Raw genomic sequence first — 24,997 nt, 5'->3', positions numbered from 1 at the left:
TGTAAGAGCACTTTGGCTCGTAATGGCTTCCAGGCTGGCTTCCCTCACTCGGCTCTTAGCAGGGGGAGCAGAGCTTCTCTGGCCCTGCACCCGTCTCTCTTCCAGCACCAGGCCAAAAATTTTCCTCCAGCTCCAGACTGGGAGAATGATTTTTCAAGAGCACATCGCCCTGTACCTGACATTGGCATCCATAGGTGCATTAGAATCTGTCCTGGTTTTGGCAGGGATGGAGTTAATTTTCCTCTCAGTAGCTGGTATGTTTTGGATTTCGTGTGTGAAGAATGTTGATAAAAACACTCTGATGGATAAGAGTTGTTGTGAATGAGACCAAGGACACTGTCTGGCTTTCCAAGTCTCGTTAATGTGCAGATGCAGGAAGCTGGGAGAAAGACAGACAGAATAATTGACCCAAACTGGCCAAAGAGAGAATTCCATGCCATCAACGTCATGCTCAGTATATAAGTGGGGGTTGCCCATGGGAGGGGGCATCCTTTCCACCCTTGGCATCCATCTTTCCATCTCTCTCGCTTGCTGGCCTCATTCCCTCTACCTTGCTGGCTTGCTCTCCCCCCTTTTGCTTGCTGCTCGGTTTTGTTTCTGTGATCGCTGCTCAGGACGGGCTGCGTCGGTCATTGGGACATCCGGGTGGTGAGAAAATGTACATTGTTCATTTTGTATATATTAATATCCTTATATTTTGTTATTATTGTAGTTTTTCCTCTGTTATTTTAGTAAATTGTTTGTATCTCAACCCACGAGTTTTCCTTCCTTCCCAATTCTCTCCCCCATCCCACTGGGGAGGGGGAGGGTGAGCAAGAAACTGTGTGGTGACGAGGGCTAAACCGCCACAGAATCACAGAATGGTTAGGGTTGGAAGGAATCTTCAAAGGTCATCTAGTCCAATTCCCCTGCAAGGAGCAGGGACATCTTCGACTAGATCAGGTTGCTCAGAGCCCAATCCAGCCTGGCCTTGAATGTTTCCAGGGATGTTTACTAAACATCCTCTGCAGAAGGAATATATAGAAACTTCACCTTCCAAATAACATTTAAACAACACTGTGATGGTTTAGCCGGAATCACCACACAGTTTCTCGCTCACTCTCCCCCTCCCCAGGGGGATGGGGGAGAGAATTGGGAAGGAAGGAGAACTCGTGGGTTGAGATGAAGACAATTTACTAAAATAAAAGGGAAAACTACAATAATAACAGAATATAAGGATATTAAAAATATACAAAGTGAACAATATGTGTTTTCTCACCACCCGATGTCCCAATGACCGATACAGCCCGTCCCGAGCAGCGACCACGGAAACAAAACCGAGCAGCAAGCAAAGGAGCAAAAGCGAGCCAGCAAGGTAGGGGGAATGATGCCAGCAAAACAAGCAGGAAGGATGGATGCCAGGAAGGCAGATACCCACCCTGGCCTGTCCCCATGAGCATGACATTGATGGCATGGAATGCTCACTTTGGCCAGTTTGGGTCAATTATTCTGTCTGTCTTTCGCCCAGCTTCCCGCATCTGCACATTAGCGAGACTTGGAAAGCAGGACGGTGTCCTTGGTCTCATTCACAACAACTGGTATCATCAGGGTGTTTATGAACATTCTTCAGACACAAAATCCAAAACATACCAGCTACTGAGAGGAAAAATTAACTCCATCCCTGCCAAAACCAGGACCCATTTTCCAAGCTGGGCTGCAGGCTGCCAAGCATCTGAAATCATGAATGTGCCGCTAAAACACCGCCAAACCATCCCCTCGCTGTGCTCCTGCTCCTTTGTGAAGTCACCCAGGCTGCTCTGCAGCCACCAGCCAAACAGGGACCATGGGAAAGGTACCCGGGACACTGAGGGGTTCACCCACCCCTGAGCTACAGCTCATGTCTCCTGGGGAGGCAAGAGAGAAAACCTTTTGTTGCTGCTGGGTTTTACCAGCCAATATTGGCATCTTTAGCAAGGGGCTAGAGGAAGCATTTGAGGAAGGACTTGGGGGTGTTGGTTGATGAAGAGTTTGACATGAGCTGGCACTGTGTGCTTGCAGCCCAGAAAGCCAGCCGCATCCTGGGCTGCATCAAGAGGAGTGTGGCCAGCAGGTCGAGGGAGGTGATTCTGCCCCTCTCCTCTGCCCTGGTGAGACCCCACCTGGAGTACTGCATCCAGCTCTGGAGCCCCCAACATAAGAAGGACATGGACCAGTTGGAGAAGGTCCAGAGGAGGGCCACGAAGATGATCAGAGGGCTGGAGCACCTCTCCTATGAGGACAGGCTGAGAGAGTTGGGGCTGTTCAGCCTGGAGAAGAGGAGGCTCCAGGGAGACCTTACAGTGGCCTTCCAGTACCTCAAGGAGGCTTAGAAGAAAGGTGGAGACAGACTTTTAATAGGGCCTGTAGCAATAGGAAAAGGGGTAATGGTTTTAAAATAGAAGGAGGCAGATTCAGTCTAGATATAAGGAAGAATTTTTTTTTTACACTGAGGGTGGTAGAACACTGGCCCAGGTTGCCCAGAGAGGTGGTGCATGCCCCATCCCTGGAAACATTCAAGGCCAGGTTGGACGGGGCTCCGAGCAACCTGATCTGGTTGGAGATGTGACTACTCCTTGCAGGGGAGTTGGACTAGATGGCCTTTAAAGGCCCCTTCCAACCCAAACCATTCTATGATTGTATGAATTGAGTGTGTGGTGATAAAGTGTGCACATCTTTTGCCCTTTTATGTAAAACCAAGTGATCTGCAGCTCAGCCTGGCTCCAGCTCCAGCTTTGCAGCATCCCACTTTGTGGGCAGCTGCCCCCTAGCTGTGGGAGCCCCACACAAAGCTCCCAGGAAGCACAACTGCTCTTTGCTTGCAGGTGTTAATAGACAGGTGTCTCAAAAAATCAGGCTGGGACTTCAAAGCAGAGCAGCTGATGTAACCTGAAGTGAGGCTGAAGCAGCGGAGGCCTCTCCAGGCATGGTGTCATTCTCAGTTGGGTGATTATTTCATAATGTACAACAGCTGAGAGGTCCAGCTGGCAGCCTCCCACCAGGCTGCTACACAGCTCCTCACCACCCGCTGTGACCTCCATGGAAACACTCAACAGCTGCCAGGGCAGAGGGTGAAGCCCAAAAATCAAACATTTTCTCAGCTGAGCATTCAGGTTGGCACGCTCCTCTCTCAGCATTCCTGTGCCAGAAAAGCTGGACCACCCCAAAACACCAACACTGAGGGAGAACATCTCCGCTTGCCCTGCTGTCCTGGTTTCAGCAGGGATGGAGTTAATTTTCTTCTCAGTAGCTGGTGTGTTTTGGATTTCTTGTGTGAAGAATGTTGATAAAAACACTCTGATGATACGAGTTGTTGTGAATGAGACCAAGGACACTGTCTGGCTTTCCAAGTCTCGTTAAGGTCTCGTTAACGTGTAGATGCGGGAAGCTGGGCGAAAGACAGACAGAATAATTGACCCAAACTGGCCAAAGAGAGCATTCCATGCCATAAACGTCATGCTCAGTATATAAGTGGGGGTTGCCCATGGGAGGGGGCATAATTTTCTGGTATTCCTTTTCTTTTTGGACATTCTTGTCGGGTATCCGTTTGGGCACCCTTGGCATTCTTTTCTTCTCTCTTGCTTGCTGGCATCGTTCCCTCTACCTTGCTAGCTTGCTCTCCCCCCTTTGCTTGCTGCTCGGTGTTGTTCCTGTGATCGCTGCTCAGGACGGGTTGCGTCTGTCATTCGGACATCGGGTGGTGAGAAATTGTACATTGTTCATTTTGTATATTTTGTAGATATTAATATCCGTATATCCTGTTAGCTTTGTAGTTTTTAGTATTTTTAGTAAACTGTTTTTATCTCAACCCATGAGTTTTCCTTTCTTCCCAATTTCTCTCCCCTGTCCCACTGGGTAGGGGGAGGGTGAATAAGAAACTGTGTGGTGATCCGGGCTAAACCACCACACCTGCAAAGCACTCTGCCCACGCAAACGCAAAACTGAAGAGCTGAGAAATCTCACTGACAAGTCCACTCACTGCATAAATCCCATTATTTCCATGAAAAGCTGAACTGGCAGACCTGACAACTGGCTGCTGATTTATGTTGCATGTGCTGCAGATGACTCAGCTGTGGCACACAGATCAAAAGCAGCTGCTGGGTATTTTTTTTTCCTCTGTGTTTGCAATACTAGGAAGCAACACTTGGCTATTTTTGGAGTCTGGCCCTGTTGCTGTCTATTTGGGCTCTTTGCCAAGGAATGTGAAGCAGCAGCATCTGGAGAGCAGCGCAGCTGCCCTGCGGGCACAGAGGAAAAACACTCCCCAGATTTCACAACTGGTGCAGTGTTATGTGATGAAGTGATGCTAAGGGAGCACCACAATCCCAAGCCTTGAGTCATGGTTACACATGTGCAATAAAAAGCCTTCAGCTAACCTTAGCTGGGTAAGTCTTGAGGCTCTCATTGAAAAGCAGGGCGGGTAGCATCCTCAAGCCCTCATCTAATCCATCTTCCTAGCCCAAAGCATGATCAACGCTCCCTCACATTATAAACACTTAGGCAAAGCATTTCTGATCTGCTCTTAAAAGCTTCCAGTGATTAAGATTCCTTAATTGTCAGGCCATGACCTCCAGTGCCTTACAATGCCTTCTTGTTAAATCATTCTCTGCTGTCTACCCAGCTATGTTCTGACACCTTTCAAGACTATGATTTCTTTCCCCTTTCACAACAGGAAAGATCAGATTATGTTCTTGCTCTTTCCAGATTGAAAGACTACACCCTTGCCCTCTTTCAGTGTTTTTTGGGGTTTTTTTTTTGTAAGCAGCAGCTGTACCTGTAGCCATCCCTGCACTGCTATGCCTGCTCTAGATTTCACATGTTATCTCTGAGGTAATTTCCCCTTAGCCGGTTTAGCCCACACGTACAAAAGACGGCTTTTCAACTCCCTCTTGCCATCTGGATTTCTAGCCCAGAAGAAACCGAAGATAAATAGCCATGAAACTAAAGCAACTAACCTTTTCCTAACATCTTGATTTTAAAACCTGAAACTAAACAGCAACTCCCTCTGGCGTATGGAAAATGAGGCCAAAGATTCCCATGAGCAGTGGCTCTCTGAGCATCCTTGAATTCTTTCCCATCAGGGTGAAAGAAACTAGGTGAAGAAGGTCACAAGGTGAGGAGGCTGTAGCACTTTACTGACACCAGTGTTATTCTGAGCTTGCAGCTTCTTAGAAATCAGAACTATGCCCTCAGCATAATCGGATACAGATCTCATGATCCTATTGCTTCAAGGGAGAACATGAAGCATTGGAATATCTCTTCATCATGATCAGTGAAATCAATTTCTGTAGTGAAGTAACAGCTCCTGGGGACAGGCACACCATGCTAAATCATTACCACAATCTTTTGCAACTCTAATTGCAAACAAACAGATGTAGCTACAAATTGTCACTGAGAGCACCACTGCTATTTGTCTGGACGTTGCCGAGTACAAACAGGCCCTAGTCCATGCTTGATGTCCTCAGGTGCTGCCACTATTTCTACATTTTGATTTTTCTCCATCCACAGGAGATTTGCAGATTTTTGGCTTTAGTACAAAACAATTTTTAAAAGCTGGAGTGGTGGTGGCATGGAAGTAAGAGGAAGGCTCTAGGGACTGTTTTGGAAGATGACATTTGAGGTAGAATTGGAAAGGACAATCTAGCTTAAAAATGGTCACACTCCACAGTGGTTCTGCAAAAATATCCATGTATTTTCAGAAATATAAAGGTCTTACTAGAAAGCCCTTTTTTTTTGTTTTGTTTTTAAAGCTATCACTTCACTATCCATAAAGCTATTTATCTACTTTCATTTGCTTAGCTCTATTTATAATGTAAGGAGAAACAAAAAGGACTCAACAGTAGACTGGTATCTCTCAAATCCTTTAACATGGGCTTCCATTTTCTCAGATGTCAAAGAAACAACAGAATTTTAGGAGGTCGATACTGCTACATCTCATCTCATCTCTTACCTGTAAGCAGTAGTTTGCCAGCGAAGCCAGTACTATGACCCATGTAAAACAAGTCAAAGCTCAACCTATTTCCACAAAGGTAGACAGCCATCACACGCAAAAGAAAACCCCTTTTGTGGGCTCAGATGCTGCACAATCCATCAGGGAAAAAGCACAATGTAGAGCCTGGATGGGGAAAAAAAAAACAGACTCCCTGATCAGTTCAATTCTAAGGGCTAACAGTCGACCAAATCCTGACAGGGACATCTCCCGGTGAAGGTGCCATCTGGAGGCCAGTTACAGGTGTGTATCACATATGGAAAAAGAACTGATAAAGAAAACAGTAAGTTTGGGGGTTATTTTATGAAAAATAGGTGATGTTTACAAATGCAAGGCTACATGAACCCCTAAAATGAGCACACTTGCTGAAAGGTAACAAGTGTGCCATCCAACAGCAAGAAGAGTAAGGCTGAAAGCTGCAGAAGTACAGTAAGTAGTCCAAAATGTTTTACTAGTGCAAATAAATAGATAATTGAAGGGAAATCTTCCATGCAGGCCACTTCAGGTGAACTGGAGTTTGCTGGGCTCTGGCATCTCAAGAGTCAGCATGTCACTCTGCTTTGAGAACTCTGCCTCAAAGGCATTCTAGCAGAAGAGAAAACCAAGAGGAATCAGTGACCATGAAACAGTTTTCTGACATTCTTGTTAGACAAACATATCTACAATGATCAAACCTTGAGATATTATTAGCGCTGATTAACCCAAGTATTGAACTGGAAAGTCTCGCTACTGCAAATGGCAGTAGTCTCTGTAGACAACTACAGAGAAATCTCCAAATGAAGGGCTAAATGAGCTCAGTTGCCTTTATACTGTGCCCCAATGTGATATTAGACACCTTCAACCTGAACAGGTACACTCCAGAGGTCAGTATTCTGACCTGATAAAAGCCTCAGGCTGGTAAGGTGAGCTTGTATTTCTGAATCAAAAACAAGTGGCTTACCAACCTGAGCAGACCCATCTGAAAATGTACAAAATACTCTCAAATAGCTGTGATTTTTGATCAGTTTAAGGTTTATCATTGAATACCCTGTGATTTATCTATGAGCAAGCAGACAGTAGCCCAAAGAAATAAAGACAGGTTTTATGCTCAAATGTGTCCCAGTTCACTCAGGAAAGCTATGTATGAACTTCCCAAACAGCTTTATGTGAATGTTTCCCAACAACCATACCTGCAGCTTATACAAGCATGGATGAAATGGGCATTATGTTTTATAGGGGAAGGTCCCCATCGCAGTCTACAAGGCAGCTGTTAAATAAAATATGGGCCCTAGAGCCCTCAGCGTCTAGAAGCAGCAAGGAAGGTTGTGAGACCAATAAGCTGCAACACAACTGAGTGAATAAACATTCTGACAGGTGAAGCAGAAAAAAATCCAGAGGGATATAGATACCTAATCCCCACTGATACCATTATGCCCAATTGCCTTGTAGCTTAGATATCATTCCTCTACCTGTTCCTCCTACGAATATGCATGGCTTCTGCCTTACCAGAGCAAACTTTCCTTCTAGAAATCATTAAGACTACAATCTGAGGTAGATAAATCCACAACCAATTAATATATATATAACTTGTTTTGGAACAACAACACTCATTTAAATTTCTGTGAAAGATAAAAAGAACCTCTTACCAGTTCTCGTTTTACTTCACTCTTCACTTGTGCAAGGGAAGGATTCCAATGAGAAAAAATTGCAGAAAAATCAATATTTCAACTGGAAATACAGAGTCTCTGCATCATTGCAAGAGTCTAATGATATGCTGCAAGGGAATTCAGGGATAATGAAATGAGTTTTGTGTACACCCTTCACATGCAAAAAGTACTGACATTAAAAGCCTAGTAGCAGTTTGGTTTCGGCAGTCACGTATTTTTTAGAAATATGGTATGGACTAAAGTAAAAAAAAAAAACCAAAAACAAAACAAACAAACAAAACAAAAAAAAAAAAACCCAAAAAACCCCAACCAAACAAAACCACAAAACACAACCAACCCCAACCTATTTTTAGCAATTTTCCAAACCTACCAATTGAGGAACTGGATTTTAAGCATATCTGTGCATGAATTTTGCAAAGCACAATAAAGCTTGCAAGGATAAACCTTCTTCCCTCCTGCCTGCACCAGAAAGGAGGCACCAGGGCTCCCCCTGTCTCCACTGACAGCAAGATGAGAGGGGGTAATTGGAGAACCTAATCCAATTTGAACGTTCAGTTTTGCTTGAGGAAAGGAGGCAGCTGCCTCTTGGAGTAAGATGGATTTAAAAGAGAAGCAGTCCCACCCTCTCCCTTCATTCCTTTCTTCTAGGAGGGAGACAAAGGTAGTTGTATAAGGTAGATGTTTTGAGAAGCAGGAACTCAATGCAGGGGCTAAGGAAATGAAAAGTGTGGCCCAGCAGACAGGTCCCTAGTTCATAACCCAAGAGGCGTGATTAATCACAGAATTTCTATGTGATTTTGGACAAGTCTCTTTGTTTCTCTGGACCTCTGTGCCCCATTTATAAGAACTGGAATAAAATATTTTTCACCTCTTACACAGAAAGGTCTGAGGTTAGCTCTATTATAGGCTGTGTGTGGTGCTCAGATGAGGAGGTAACAGGGCCCATATCAGATAATTCAAATACAAAACTGTAAACTAGACAGTCACAATTGTATTTAATAAAACCAAACCCCATTCAACTATTCAACTCCAGTTTTTGCTGCTTCTCCCCTGAATGACAAATGCCGTAAAAGCAACGGCAATCTTCCAAAGGAGATTGGAAATACTTGGGTTTAGTAGTCCCAAATATCACAGGTGGGAGCGTACAGAGATAACACAAAGTCAAGGCCTACTGTTTCATAGACTAAAGCCCTGTTTACTCATAATTTCTTTAAGTCACTATAAAGTTGTTCACAAAATTACCCTTAACTGAAACAGTCTTTTGTAACAAGTGTTCTTCTAATTTGAAAAGAGTAAAATACTTTTTATAAAAAATGCTTGCCACAGCACTCTGATAGTAACTCCTAGCACAGTGACCAATAGTAACAATAGCCAAAATATAAAATGAAGAGAGACACAGACAGGGGCTTTCAAAACTGCAATTTAGTCACCTAAATGAGAAACCTGTGATTTCAGAGAGCCAAGTACCCAGCACCCTCAGAAGAAATCAAAAACGATGGAGCAGCCAGTACTCACACAAGCTAGAGTACTGTTTAGGGGACAATGCCTACATTTGGCTATTTCTTCATAATTGTTAAAATCTTGCTCAGAGCTCCAAACTCTGCACAATGTGCTGTGTCCACCATACTGACAGTGTGATGACATACATAGCTAATATACTGGTAAATCTCAAAACCAAAAAAAGTTATACTAAGGATGCGAGCAATGGAGGAACGTACGACAAAGACTCAATATGAGTAATAAGCGTAGTTCCATTTATTAGTCCCGGGTGCACATATTTATATTGCTAAGATAAAATATGCCTACTAGTCATTGCGTGACTGGCTTAAGCTCTAATGGTTACATTTGCATATCCCTCCTACTTGCAGTTAGCTAATCTGGAAAGTCCCGTTAACCTGGAAAGTCCCGCACTTTTCATGTTTTCACTTTCTCAAAGTTGTTTGCGATCTTCTTCAAGGTTGCTTCGTTTACTTTCTCACAGGCGGCTTCAGTGATGTCCTAGAGGCCTGCTGCTCACAAACATAACAATTCCATTCGGTCTGGATTGTTCACTAAGTGTCCCTGATACTCCAGGTATCCAACAAATCCCCCTTTTTGTTTTGAACAATCCAGACCCACTTATGCGCTAATAACAAAAAATCAATGGCTGCTAGATTCTGCAAAAATATCATGACACATACTATCCATGTCTTCTAATAATCCTGATAACATGCTAGAGGTTAAATTCATTTGCTTTTGTGCCCAACAAGCTAATTTATTTAAGTTAGCTAAAGTTTTTGCAGTTGCTGCCCAAGGAACAAATAAAGATAATGCTATCCGCTCAGCTGTACCCAACAGGGTTAAATTGCCGTCACAATGGGGAGTCAATACTTTTAGCGATCTTCTTGCTCGAGTACGATTCTGTAATGTTCTCATAGGTGGAGCAAACACTATCAATTTTCCAAAATAACATGGTCCTCCTATAGCCCTTTTTGGTACTCCTGACCTTATTTTACTACAATATCAACTAGGTTCATGGTTGTTTGGGGGTTTTTTTGGGGTTTTTTTTTTGTTGTTGTTGTTTGTTTGGTTGGTTTTTTTGTTTGGTTGGTTTTTTTGTTTGGTTGGTTTTTGTTTTGTTTTGTTTTGTTTTGTTTTTGAGCCAGATTGTCTGTATTGAGTTGTTAATCATTTTTTGCAAGCATGGTATGTTAATGATTATGCTTAGTATGATGCTTAGTATCACAGTTCCGATTTTAACCAAGGACAGCAACCACCCAGTTATGCCACACACAAGCTTCGTTAATAAAATTACTGATCACACGTTATACATATTCATGATTACGAAGCAAAGCTGAGTTTCACTACCTTCTAGTAATTTTCTACTACAGCATTCTTCTACTATTATAGATATAACAACTCCAGTAACTTTCTTATCTATAAGAGCAATTACTAGTTTTCTGCAGGCCTCTGTTGAAACAAGCCATAAATTCTGCTAACAATGTTTTGGATCTTAAAGCTTCCCTTCTCATTCCATGGCTTTCTTCCTGAGAGCATGATTGCATTCCTCCCCCAAGGTTGGTGTGCTTTCACTGACACCGTACTGGCTCAGCGAAATACCACATCTCCCCCTTCTTTGTTTATGAGAAGAGGCTTGTTTCAACGCTTTATCTATTAAAGTCTGCACACATTTTAAGACACAGAATATAGATCAAAATACATATATAAAAGGAATGAATAAGCATCCTACAGCTATTAGTAACAAGCTTATATCAAGTCACCAAAAGATTTCTGAATATATCAAAACCATCACTTTGTTGCTGTTTTTGTACTCCTTTTTGCAAGTTTTGAATACTTTTGTGAATAGATTCTGAATGATCAGACAGATTCATGCAGCAAAGCCCATCAAAATCCTGACAACCATGATTTTGTGCTAATAATAATAAAAAATCTATTGCTGATGTATTCTGTTACCAACCCGACTACGCCAAAGACACCGCCGAGCAAGAGGATGATGATCAGCCGGGTCAGAGCAGAGAAGGCAGGCAGGCGCAGCACCTTCAGGGCGTCCCCTGTTGTAAATAAAGTGTGCTCTGGGTCCGTTCACTCCCCTCCGCTCCGAGCCACCTCTGTTTATCCCCTCAGCAGATTCAGTGAAAGAGTACTGACCAGACGTTGCTGCATGCGTGGCCAGCACATGCAACAAGGCCTGTCAAATATGTGCTCTGCAGGCTAACAGCGGTTCTGTTTTGTAAAGTAGCGTAGCGTATAGAATCTACATCACTTAGCAGCGGTGATAGTGCTGACGCAGTTGTATTTATTTGCTTAGCAAGCCAACAGTCCAATTTATTTAGCATAGTTAACGCCTGGGCACTTGCCACACCAGGTGTAAAGACTGAAGCAGCAATAATTTTACTTAGTTTCCAAAACTCTGGACCGAGGGTCCAGAAGCTGAGGAGGGATCACAGATAAGTGCAAATGAACCTAAACTGCGGTGCAATAGCACCCCTGTCGCTCCAGCCAGCAAGTCGGCTTTGTTGGGGGCCCAGCTGAAGTGTCTCTATACCAATGCACGCAGCATGGGGAATAAACAGGAAGAGCTGGAGATGCGTGCACACGAGCAGGGCTACGACCTCGTTGGCATCACGGAGACGTGGTGGGATGACACATACGACTGGAGCGTCAACATGGAAGGGTATAGGCTTTTTAGAAAAGACAGGAAGGGGAGACGAGGAGGGGGTGTCGCTCTCTACATCAGCAACAGGCTGGAGTGTGTGGAGCTCCGCCTGGGGATGGAGGAGGAGCTGACAGAGAGCTTATGGGTCAAGATTAGAGGATGGGGACGGACAGGGGATGTCACGGTAGGGGTCTGTTACAGGCCGCCTGGCCAGGAGGATAGAGCGGACGAAGTGCTCTATAGGCAGATAGGAGCAGCCTCACGGTCACAGGCCCTGGTCCTCATGGGGGACTTCAACCACCCTGACATCTGTTGGAGAGACAACACGGCAGGGCACAGGCAGTCCAGGAGGTTCCTGGAATGCGTGGATGACAACTTCCTCCTGCAGGCGATAGAGGAGCCGACAAGGAGGGGTGCCATGCTCGACCTTGTGCTCACCAACAGGGAGGGGCTGGTGGGGGATGTGAAACTAAAGGACAGCCTTGGCTGCAGCCACCATGACATGGTGGAGTTCAAGATCCACGGGGCAGCAAGGAAACTACATGGCAAGCTCTCTGCCCTAGACTTCAGGAAGGCGGACTTCGGCCTCTTCAGGGACCTGATGGGCCAAGTGCCATGGGAGGCGGCCCTGGAGGGAAGAGGGGCCCAGGAAAGTTGGTCCATATTCAAGGAGCACCTCCTCCAAGCTCAGCAGAGGTGCATCCCGATGAAAAACAAGTCGGGCAAAAAGGCCAGGAGGCCGGCGTGGATGAGCAAGGAGCTCCTGGACCAACTGAAAGTGAAAAAGGAAGCCTATAGAGGGTGGAAGTGGGGACAGGTAGCCTGGGAGGACTACAAAGAGGCTGCGCGAGTGGCCATGGATAAGGTAAGGAAGGCCAAAGCCCTGGCAGAACTGAATCTGGCCAGGGATATAAAATGTAACAGGAAGAGCTTTTATAGGTATGTAGGGGACAAAAGAAAGTCCAGGGTAAATGTAGGCCCCCTCCAGAAGGGAACTGGTGTCCTGGTTACCCAGGACATGGAGAAGGCTGAGGTTCTCAATGCCTTTTTTTGCCTCAGTCTTCACCAACAAGAGTTCCTGTCCCACCACCCAAGCTGTAGAAGGTGCAAGCAGGGACTGCGAGAATGAAGAACTGCCCATTGTACTCGAAGAGCAGGTTCGGGATCATCTGAGGAACCTGAAGGTGCACAAGTCCATGGGTCCCGATGAGATCCATCTGCGGGTCCTGAGGGAACTGGCGGATGAAGTTGCCAAGCCACTGGCTATCGTATTTGAGAAGTCGTGGCGGTCTGGTGAGGTCCCCGATGACTGGAAGAGAGGGAACATAACCCCAATTTTTAAAAAGGGGAATAAGGAAGACCCAGGTAACTACAGGCCGGTCAGCCTCACCTCTGTGCCTGGCAAGGTCATGGAGCAGATTCTCCTGGAAACCATGCTAAGGCACATGGAGAGCAAGGAGGTGGTTGGTGACAGCCAACATGGCTTCACCAAGGGCAGATCGTGCCTGACCAATTTGGTGGCCTTCTATGACGGAGTGACGGCATCGGTGGACAAGGGATGAGCAACTGACATCATCTACCTGGACTTGTGCAAGGCTTTTGACACTGTCCCGCACGACATCCTTCTCTCTAAACTGGAGAGACATGGGTTTGATGGACGGACCACTCGGTGGATAAGGAGTTGGCTGGATGGCTGCACTCAGAGAGTGGTGGTCAACGGCTCGATGTCCAGGTGGAGACCGGTCACGAGTGGCGTCCCTCAGGGGTCCGTGCTGGGCCCGGCCCTGTTCAACATCTTTGTCGGTGACATGGACAGTGGGATAGAGTGCACCCTCAGCAAGTTCGCCGACGACACCAAGTTGTGTGGTGCCGTCGACACGCTGGAAGGGAGGGATGCCATCCAGAGGGACCTTGACAGGCTGGAGAGGTGGGCCTGTGCCCACCTCATGAAGTTCAACCAGGCCAAGTGCAAGGTCCTGCACCTGGGTCATGGCAATCCCAGGCACAAATACAGGCTGGGCGGGGAATGGATTGAGAGGAGCCCTGAGGAGAAGGACTTGGGAGTGCTGGTGGATGAGAAGCTTAACATGAGCAGGCAATGCGCCCTTGCGGCCCAGAAGGCCAACCGCATCCTGGGCTGCATCAAGAGAAGCGTGGCCAGCAGGTCGAGGGAGGTGATTCTCCCCCTCTACTCTGCCCTGGTGAGACCCCACCTGGAGTACTGTGTCTAGTTCTGGAGCCCCCAGCACAAGAAGGACATGGACCAGTTGGAGAAGGTCCAGAGGAGGGCCACAAAGATGATCAGAGGGCTGGAGCACCTCTCTTATGAGGACAGGCTGAGAGAGTTGGGGCTGTTCAGCCTGGAGAAGAGGAGGCTCCGGGGAGACCTGATAGCGGTCTTCCAGTACCTCAAGGGGGCCTACAAGAAAGATGGGGAGAGGCTGTTTAGTAGGGCCTGTTGCAATAGGACGAGAGGTAATGGTTTTAAAATAGAGGGGGGTAGATTTAGATTAGAAATTAGGAAAAAATTTTTTACGATGCGGGTTATAGAACACTGGAACAGGTTGCCCAGAAAGCTGGTGGAGGCCCCATCTCTGGAAGCGTTCAAGGCCAGGCTGGATGAGGCTCTGAGCAACCTGACCTAGTCAGGGATGTCCCTGCTCCTTGCAGGGGGGTTGGACTAGATGACCTTTGAAGGTCCCTTCCAACCCTAACCATTCTATGATTCTATGATTCTATGATCTTGGCAACCAGATTCAATGCCATGTATGCTTCGTTTAGGTCTTTTATGCTGTCTGGAATTTGATATGTGCTTGCATGATTACGTCATGCTGTGTCGTTGCAACGTATAGATCTTAAAGCATTTACAATCATTACCCCTCTAGAAACATTAGCTCTTGAATAGTTAAAAAAAAAATAGACAGAAGTCCATCTTTACTGATCCCAAAAGTTCCATCTTTTGTAGTTTTAGCACTCAGCACTCGTGGCTGCTGCTGTTTTACACAGAATTGCCGTCCTACCGGTATCTGGCAGGTCAACCAAACATGTTCTGAAAGGCTTACCCGCAGATGATACAGACAGGGATCCACTTGTTTACTGCTCCTGTAAAGACATAAGCGTATCCCTTCCCCCATGTTATAAGAGGGAACGGTCCTTCCACTTATACAAAGCTCGACTCAGACAGGAGTATCTGTTAACCATGTCAGGGGTGGGGTGTGGGGGCGCCTGGCAGCGGCTGTGGCCCCGGGCATATAGGAGGAAAGAAAACTAAAACCCAAGGTTTAAGACAAGAATAGGGAGGGATCCTTAAAGCCACCGCTACAAGCAAAACAGACCATCACTAAAACCAAAGCAGGATAAGGAAAAAGGGAGCAAGACAACCTCCCTCCACCCCTCCCTCTTCCCGGGCTTAACACCATCTCCACCTCCCTCCCCTGCCCCCTGAGCGGGACAGGGATGGGGGGCGGGGGGGGCGGGAAGAGGGAATGGGGGTTACAGACAGTTAATCACGCACCGCTTTATTGATATCAACGGTTTAACTGCTGCACCTACAGCAGCAGCCATGACTGTAGCCTTTTCTTGTTCTAACATTCACTCGGCAGCTTCCAGCAGTTGCCCTGTACCAGATCCTTTTGGCAGCACACTAAGGGCTCTCTTAGTTTTGTTTTTTTTTTTCATTAGCATTATTAAAGGCAAGCATATCTAAGAACTTTGCTTTCATGTCATCATCCAGATCAGGGTGAGCCATAATTGCGGTGTGCAACCGGTCAATAAATTTCCCATATGGTTCTGTGGGACCTTGCCTTACTGACGTAAAGGCAGGTCCGGACTTTTCATCGTGCACCCTAGCAAGCGCTCTATAAGCCAAATCTTGGCCCAGTTGTAACACTTCGGTAGCAAATTGCGCTTGCCAATCAGATCGTGTGTAGGGTCCCGCTCCCATCAGCATTTGAGTTTGCACCCCGAATAATGGATCACCCTGTTGTCGAGGCGATGCAGCTGCCCTATCACAAGCAGTCTGCCAGTGCTGAAAGAACTGCAGCTGCTGTGACGGTAGCAAAAGCATCTGGACAATCATTCTGATATCATAAGGAGCCAACAACTGTGACAAAAAATATGCGGCAACACAGACTGAGTATATGATGATTTTAGCCCATACTGAGTAACTGCACTTTTAGCTTCCTTCAATATTTTCCAGTCTAATGCTTGCCACACACCTCTCCCAGTATTATCAGTCACAACTGGAAATGCCACGGGCAAAGGCTCTCCTTCTATCACGGCATCTCGAATCACCCCTTTCCACCGCGCTGTTGGATTCGGATCCCCGGCCCCTCCCGCCGGCATCCCTTGCAAAGGTGCAAAAAGACTGATCTCACCCGATGCTCCGTTCGGAACGAATAGGTTGGATGCTGGCAGGTCTCGATGTGGCACAGGCGAAGGAGTTGACAAGTTTCCCAGTGACCCTTCTAGGCGAACCTCTAGGGCTTCCAGCCTTTTTAGCGTCTCTTGCAGCTGTGAGTCCTTCAAGCCGGATGAATGTTCATCCCCCTCTTCCTCACGCCGTGGTGGCAGGGAAGAAGGTGGTAACGGGGGATAAACCAGCGCTGTTGGCACCGGTGAAAAGGCTCGTGACTCTGAGCCTGCACTGGCGCAGCGTGGCAGGGTGCCTGGCATTGGTACATCTGATGGTGAAAAGCCTTTGGCAGTTTTTCCCTCTGGTGCCCGCATATCTATAGTTATAGGGGCTGTGGCTGCATTTCCTGGAGTCCTTGCTGGGGCTCGAACCCCCCCACCCTCAGCACGAGCCGGGGCGGCGGCAGGGCTCGTTAAACCCGAGAACAGCATGCTAGTAGCGGAGGTGGACCCATCGGCTGGAGTTAAGGCCGCAAAAGCAGATGCGGCAACTGAACGTTCGGCTTTCATGCTTATCAGTGTTTCGTTAATTAGCCTCCACACGGTGGAGAGTTTGCTCGCCTCCTTTGATCCCTTACTTATTTCATCCCACAGCTTTTTTTCTCTCTTTTCCCATGTCGGGAGTTCAAAAGCATCATCAACTGTGGGGATTAATTCCCTTTTCTTTGCCCACTGCAGCAAAGCTTCTAGGATGGCCAAGTCATAACTCAGTCCTCTCATAGAGAGCATAGTAATTCTAGGGCTACCTCCTTTTCCATTACTGCCGGCAGTTTCACAATTGGCGCTCCCTGATTAAGGCGCCCCTTTTATTCCCTGATTAAGTGATCACAATTGGTGCTCCCTGATTAAGGCACCCCTTTTTCCCTGATTAAGTACTCACTATTGGTGCTCCCTGATTAAGGCACCCCTTTTTTGCAGCTTGTCCTGTAGCTCTGGCAGACGGCGAACCCCTGTTTCAACGGTTCAGGCTCCGGATCGTCGCATCTGAAGGACAAATGCGTAGTCGATCTTGCCCCCCGGTCGCTGCTCCCGGTGCTTCTCTGCCTCCGCCGCTCCGATATCAGAGTCTTCTAGTTGTCCCTGTTCGGGCGCCATTTGCGAGCGACGGAGGAATGTACGACAAAGACTCAATATGAGTAATAAGCGTAGTTCCATTTATTAGTCCCGGGTGCACATATTTATATTGCTAAGATAAAATATGCCTACTAGTCATTGCGTGACTGGCTTAAGCTCTAATGGTTACATTTGCATATCCCTCCTACTTGCAGTTAGCTAATCTGGAAAGTCCCGTTAACCTGGAAAGTCCCGCACTTTTCATGTTTTCACTTTCTCAAAGTTGTTTGCGATCTTCTTCAAGGTTGCTTCGTTTACTTTCTCACAGGCGGCCTCATTATTTTCTCACAGGTGGCTTCAGTACTTTCTTACAGGCAGCTTCATTACTTTCTCACAAGAGGCTTCAGTGATGTCCTTGAGGCCTGCTGCTCACAAACATAACAATTCCATTCGGTCTGGATTGTTCACTAAGTGTCCCTGATACTCCAGGTACCCAACATAACGAATTATATTTTCTTCCACATTTGTCTAATTTCTAGCTACATAACAGTTTGCTTGGTAAGCATACTTAATTTCTTGGCTTTGATTAATAAATAGATAGCCTTCTGTTTAAGTAAAGTCTTCTGTTTACACCATTAATAGACCTGCAGGACATCTACTTGTCTACTGAAACCATCACAACAATATCCTTTCCATTCTTAAGTCCATTAAAATTAATCTGATAGCAAATACAATAGAACAGTAGAAAAAATAATTAGAGGAGTCAAATCTAGGTAGGACTCCAGTTTCTTCTTCAAAGGCACCATTTCTTCCTGCAGTCCAGCCAGTTTCTGTGAACAGAGCCAAGCAGATTATATTTGTTAGTCTTACTTGTAGAAGTGACGTACATCAGTGAAATAGATCCACAATTATCTACAGCATTTCAGAATTCACAGATATTGGTGAGAGCTCTCATGATCCTTCTTAGAACCCACAGGAAACTAAAGATCTGATGTAGATCTAAGATTAATGAAGATCTTAGATGAACTAAGATTCAGTTATCAGTGAGTAAAATCCAGTTCAGTTTTTACACAGAGGTATCAGTTAATTTTTCTTTGTTCTGAAGACATTTTCAGATGTCTTTTCTTACAGTATAACCACTTGATCTCACCTCCTTGAAAGGAGAGGGGATTTCAAATGAGAATCCACAAGACAGATGACTTTCACTGTCAACCTCGCTGTAGGCCAGAGAGAGAATTGAGCCCCAAGAAAGGGGATACATTCTCATGCCTATGGCTTCTGCGTAGAAACAGTTTTGCACATGCAGCAGCAAAGAGACTTGCACTGCTTTGCTTATTCTGTTAGAAGGGGAAATTATTTCTCTTTGGGGCTGAAAACTGAACACTTTCCATAGTCCTCAAATAATAAGTAAGTCTTCAAATAATCAACAAAATTTAAAAAAAATGCACTCCAAAGAGGAAGTAATTTTTGTTGCCTAATTCACTGAGTTCTTGGCAAAGCAGATACAGCAATGTCAGGGAGTCAAACTTGCCCTTATGCTCAGGTTCTAGAAGATGACAAGTCTAGAAAATTACCTATGACTTTTTGTATGTAAAATTCCAACAGAAGTTATTTTTGGTTAGCACTCTTCTGAAACACTCTGCAATGTAAACATTGCCACCCAGTGCCGCTTCAAGAGAATGACAACAAAAATCAGGAAACCTATTTTCATTGTTCAACCTCACTAACATGCAGGAAAAGCTAGCAAAAGAGATGGGGAGAAAGACTAAGTTAATATTATTTGCTATTACTGTAATAAGAAAGTGCAGTGAGCGCAGACAGAACAACACAAATACATGTTACGCATTTACAAACGCTTCAGCACAATGCTGGAGAATCTATAGCTAGTAATTCAATAAATCTGCTTTTTCCTTTGAGAAGTTATCCTTCTAGGCTTACAATACAGCCATCTAGTAATTGCAATACGCAGGCAGCCACGTAACAGGATATAGTCCACAGAATATCCACTCTGTTTATAACATGGATCACAAAGAGAGGAGGCAGACCATAGGCTGCCAATTTTCTTTCAGTGGCAGGGAATTTATTCCATGGAAATTCTCTAGTAGGCTATATTCCCAATTACAGACAGAGGCAGAAAGAGAAGAGAGGGAAAAACAAAAGGCAACAAAATTGTTCCCCTCAATTAGTCCAGAAGGAAAGCTTCTTCCCAAGTCTAAAATAAGCCCACATCTAACCCTGAAGAAAAGGTACCCAGCACCCATAGATGCTTTTCATTTTTTAGGAGAGACAAACCCATCCAACATGGGTATTCATCTATGGGATTTTTACTTGTGCTTCTTTTTACCATTAATATTTGTTAAGGTAACCAAGTGGCAAACTACATTTCCTGAAACAACCCAACAAACAAACCTGGTCTGTACCACTGTAGAAACATCCATCTTGGACCAAAAGACCTACCTCAGACAGGCTCACGAGTGACTCATGCGTCAGCAAGCTGCTCCTACAAACAGGAAAGAGCTCGTTCATAACTGACCACAAAATATAACAGAGAGGAGAACAATTTTATCATTTCCTTGGGTTTTGATCTAAACAGGCAAACAAGAATGCAGATGGTCAACAAAAGAAACGTGTACTATTTGAACCACAGCTATAGCTGATATATGAAATCATTTGCTAATGAAATGTATATCAAGAATAACAAGCCTTTCTAGAAAACTACTGTGCAAATGTGGGAACAGAGAGTGCAGCACAGCTGTTTGACATTGACGAATTTGGGCTATGTCCTTGAACACCACTTGCTCAATAACAAAAACCAGCAACTAGAACAAGATAAGGAAATACCAAAGGCAAAAATAGTAAAGACAACCAAAAAACTATAACCAATCCAAATGGAGCATAAGGCGCGTGAAGAGTATATGGCTACCAACCAAATTAGATGATTAAGTGCATGCGCTTCGCATGTAACTTAGATAGACTATAAAAGACTAATGCTGACTAACAATAGAGGTATCTGGAACACCATCCACGGAGTCCGTGTTTTTACTGCAACATGCGAAGAGCACATGGCAAGGCTGGGAAGAGGCTTCTCAGTAAAATGTCATCAACTCTAATACCATGTTTTCCATCTCATATTTGTCAAAGTATCGGACAGCATCCAATTGTTAAATAACACATTCACATGTCCTTCATCATGTAGGAAAGGTGAAGAAGATGACAGTATAACTTCTGCCTTTTGTGTTTAATCATTCATTCATTTAAAAAAATGGCTATATTCAAAATTTTGACACACAATTTACCTCAGTGAATCAGCTGCTCTACTGGTAGCTGGCTGTATACTTATATGACAGTACCTCACAATAAGCACAAGGTAGTCCGAGCTAATACAGTTCTCTGTGAAAGAGGAGAAAGGGTCCTTGTATTTATCATAGATGAGGACTCTCCGAGGACATCCTACCTCAGCAGCCTTGATCCTGATTTTTAAATCCTCAGATTTATCTTTCAGGAACTTCAAGTTTTGGGATCGGCTGTCAGCTTTGGCCTTTTCTACTTCTAGAAGTTCCTCTGTTTTTTTAAGATCCCTTAAAAAAAATACAAAAAGAAACAAAATTTTACATTCAAAGAGATACTGGTATACAAATACTGCTGTCGTAGTTCAGCCTCAGTCAGGGCCAGACTACGCAGTCTCTCACTCTCCCCACCCTCCAAGAGAACAGGGAGAGATAATACAAGGGAAGAAAAAAAAAAAAAAAAAAAAAAAAAAGGCTCAAGACCTGAGACAAGGACAGGGAGAAATCCTTGAAGTTACCATTATGGGCAAAACAGACTTGACTTGGGGAAAAATATTCATTTATTACTAAACACAAAGCAGGAGAATGAGACAGGGAACAAGATAACCTCCCCCCAGCCCTCCCTCTTCCCGGGCTTAACATTATCTCTACCACCTTCCCCCCCGAGCAGCACAGGGGGGAAGAGGGAATGGGGGTTACAGTCAGTTCATCACAGGTTGTTTTACGCCGCTGCTTCATGGTCGGGGGAAGCACTCCTCACATTCCTCCCCTGCTCCGTTGTGGGGTCCCACCCCTAAGCCACAGTCCTTCGTGAAACTGCTCTGACATGGGTCATCTCTTCTACAGGGTGCAGTCCCTCCAGAACAGCTGCCCCAGCGGGCCCTCCACGGGCCACAGCCTCCTTCAGGCCTCCACCTGCCCCGGCGTGGGGTCCTCCACAGGCTGCAGGTGAATCCCTGCCCCTCTGTGGACCTCCATGGGCTGCAGGGGGACAACCTGCTCCACCATGGTCATCACCACAGGCTGCAGGGGAATCTTGGCCAGGAGCCACATTACTCCTCCCCCTCCTTCTGAACTGACCTTGGCATCTGCAGATGTTCCTCTCACAAGAAAATTTCTTCACAACAGGCTGGCAGATGCCTCTCAGAATCTTTTCACATCTCATTTACATCTCATCTCCTTTCTACTTCTTGCAGGCGGGCTGGGATGAATCAGGCCCAGATAGCTGCCTGGCAGGAGGCCAGAGGGTGAGGCCTGCAAGGCCTACAAAGCTTGCGCCTCCCCCTCTCTGCCCCTCCTCAGCTGCTTCACATCTTCTCTTTTTTTTTTTTTCTTGGTTTTTTTTTTTGTTTTATTTTTTTGTTTTGTTTTCCCCTTCTTAAATACGTTATCGCAGAGATGTTATCCTGGGACATTCTGCTACCAATTGGCTCGGCCTTGACCAGCAGTGGGTCCGTCCTAGGCCCGGCCGAGTCCACTGAACAAAGGGGAGCGATTTCTAGCAGTTTCCTACAGAACCTACCACCTTAGGCCCCTCCTCACTAAACAAAACCAGAACAACTGCTTAATTACCTATGCTCAAGCTAAACCCTGTAATACAACCAACATGAGAGGGGAGAGAATGGAGAAAAACTTGCATTTCCCTGTGAGATTTCCCAGTGGAAACATCCACAGCTGTTACATCCAGAAGTCAGGGAAAAAAAGCCAAGGGGAAAGCCATCTGCATCAAAGTAGTCTCTTCTGCAATTATTCCCTAATTCAGTTAGAGACCTGTTACACAAGCTAAACTTAAAATCATGGAGAGGGGCCATGGCAAATCTGCACAAAGCACACAGGTGTGGTATCTTTGCTACAAACAGTGCCACAATTACTACTTTAAAAGACAACCCAGAAAATAATTGGACTGGAAGGGAGCTGTGGAGATCATCTGGGCCAATCCTCACTCAAGGCAGGGGTTGATCCTGCTGTGCTTGGCAAAGCACTTCAGATTACACCCTCCAGGGAATGGACATGACACTGATTTTTTTTTTTTTTTAATAAGTCTCTGACTTCATGGTTAAAGGAAAATATTATCTGGGAACAGTCACTAAGGGTATTTGCTTCCCTTAACCAACAAAGATTTCATCTGGAAGGGGAAATCAGTCTCAGTAGGAGGAAGCAAACAACACCTGGCACTCTAGTGAATATAACCACTGGGTTTGACATGATCAGAGGCTCCACTCCTGGCTTGCCAAATTGCCTTGGAGAAAAAAAGGTATTCATTCCCTGAAAATGCACATCCCAGAGACACGCCCAGCAGTATTTCAATCTCTTTCTCTTCCCAAATGGTTCAAAGCTGCTTGGCCCTCCAGCTCAGAAGAGCTACAAGGGCCAAGCCCCTGAACATTACACAAAAATTGGATTCTAAGACAGATTTTGGCCCTCCCTTAGTGCTAGTGCTCAGCACAAACCTGCTGTGTTATGGGTCAAAGCCAGGCTAAGGAGAGGGGCCCAGGAATAGCAGACTAACAGCTGCCATTTCTCTGTGGCAGAGCTAAGGAAGTCTCCTTACATTAACTGAGGACAGGTAAGAGAGGGAAGAATGAGGAGCTGAGACAAAGACCAGTTACAGCTCCTCAGTCTTTGCTTAAGTAGTTTGAAACCTGCTCTAGCTTGTGCTACCTGGCACGACAGTCTAAGTGGCAGCATCCTGCAGCCACTGACCACAAAAGTAGGGGCAAAAGAGGGATTGGACTGTGGCCGAGGCACTTCTCAGACTTCAGAGGCTTCTTTTGCTGGGATAATCAAGAGTTAGAGCTTTGTGCTCAGTTCCTAGGTCTTCCAAAGCTACCCAAGGAGTGCAAAAGAAGCTGGACAAGTAGGATTCCTGGTGTGAAAGTCAAGTTTGAAACTGCTGAATCAAAAATGCAGAGGGAAACAGCACAGAGCACCACCCCCGATGCACAGTGGGAATAATTACCTGGCAAGAGAAGTGTCCTTTGTTTCAAGTGTCATTGCACTGTTTACCAGGACATTGAGGTAGCTGGTGCCTTCACTGGACAGACTGGATAGGGAAAGATCCAGGCTTTCTGTGAGAAGGCCCTGTAGAGAGTTAGCTGGAAGACAAATACAACCCCAAACAGTCTTTTTTTTTTTTTTTTTTTTTTAAATATTACTGTTCTTTTAAGGCCTAGATGGGACTCTCTCTTTTAAAATGTGTTAAAAATGTATGATGGTCCCCTGAACCAATCATTTGCTCTAAAAAAACCCCACCACATTATCAAACACTCACTCTAGGCAGCTCGAGCATAACTTAATCACCTCACTGTTGTTTCAGATTCCTCAAGTGCTTTACTTAACAGTAGATTAGCGCCAGCTCACACTCTTAAATCAGCTGTAGAGTTGCTTCCCTGTCTATCCAGACAATATTTCAACACTGTGCTACTCAGTCCAGCAGGCTAGGAGGCTTTCACAATTAATCTGCTTGTCCGTATTTACAGCCTGCTCAAGGTGGCTTAAAAAATTGCTCTTGATCAACTTTATGTCACCGCAAATTTTGATGAAAGGAAGGCACGGGATGTGTTGTAGTAAAAGCTGTACCAGAACAAAAGCTGAGTGCATTCCAATTATATATATTTTTATTTATTTAAGTTTTTAAGAAAAGACAATCTTCAGGGTCACTAAGAAAAAATAACTTTGATGGAACTGAGGACTGGAGTTTCAAACTCACCTTCTGCTTCATATTGTGTTGCCTTCTGCTTCATGTCCTCTGTTAGCAAAGAAACGTCCCTGTCTCTGGATTCATTGCATTCTACAAGCTCATACAAGATATTAGCTATCCTTGCATTCACTTTGTACTGTGGAATATGTTGATTCCCATATATTTTCTTTAGGCATAAAGTAACCTGTGAGAGAAGGGGGGGGGGGGGAGAGAAAAAGAGTAAAAAGAGTAAATGGTCAGATGTGAGAAATGTGAAGTGCTGCAAGCTCTGCGTTCCTGAAGAGCAACTCCTACTACAACAGTCGAGGCATGGGTGGAAAAAGGGAAGAGAGCTTCCTTTGTCTCTTCTTCAAACATCCTCTGTAGTTTAGAAAACCATTTCCCTTTTAATCTCCTTCATTTCACTGGACACCTACTTATCTCCAGGTGATAAAATTTTATCTTTTTATTCACAGGACCTGTATGCTACAGACACACTAATGGTCCAAGAGATGTTAAATAGGCACACCCCCTCCCCGCTCGGCCCTGGGCCGCCGGGCGGGGTGGAATCCCCGGCCGGGGGAAGGGCAGCCGAGCTGAGCCCAGCCCAAGGCGGCCCCAGGATGGATGGAGCCACCTCAACAAACCCTGCACCCCGAGAGCCCCAGCCCGACCCGACCCCACCGTTACCCGCTGAAACTTCTCCTCCATGGCGGCCTGCACCGTCTTGAGCCTCCGGCCTGGCCTGCACACAGCCAC

At 45.5% G+C, this 24,997-nt stretch overlaps 1 protein-coding gene across 1 annotated transcript; it reads right to left on the bottom strand.

The window, feature by feature from the left end:
- Positions 1-6,505: 6,505 nt before the first annotated feature.
- LOC147596568 (HAUS augmin-like complex subunit 1) lies at positions 6,506-24,949 on the bottom strand. The gene is made up of 6 exons (XM_086769457.1): positions 24,929-24,949; positions 24,269-24,443; positions 23,519-23,627; positions 20,623-20,850; positions 18,402-18,489; positions 6,506-6,589 (listed from the first exon to the last, which is right to left on the bottom strand). Exons 1-6 carry the CDS (start codon positions 24,947-24,949, stop codon positions 6,506-6,508), a joined length of 705 nt encoding a protein of 234 aa, XP_086625583.1.
- Between the last annotated feature and the right edge of the window lie 48 nt (positions 24,950-24,997).

This window comes from Chlamydotis macqueenii, chromosome W (genome assembly GCF_036417535.1).
Source record: "Chlamydotis macqueenii isolate bChlMac1 chromosome W, bChlMac1.mat, whole genome shotgun sequence".
Classification (NCBI taxonomy): domain Eukaryota; kingdom Metazoa; phylum Chordata; class Aves; order Otidiformes; family Otididae; genus Chlamydotis; species Chlamydotis macqueenii.
The sequence above is the reverse complement of the archived record's forward strand: the minus strand, read 5'-3'. Positions and strand labels throughout refer to the sequence as shown.

What these genes read in the sequence shown, in the direction of transcription:
- LOC147596568 (XM_086769457.1), bottom strand. Translation starts at nt 24,949, where the DNA reads ATGGAGGAGAAGTTTCAGCGG. An exon ending in AAGGACACTTCTCTTGCCAG is followed by an intron (nt 20,851 to 23,518) that starts GTAATTATTCCC and finishes ATTTTTTTTAAG; the next exon opens with GGATCTTAAAAAAACAGAGG. An exon ending in TGAGATCAAGTGGTTATACT is followed by an intron (nt 6,590 to 18,401) that starts GTAAGAAAAGAC and finishes CTCTTCTGCTAG; the next exon opens with AATGCCTTTGAGGCAGAGTT.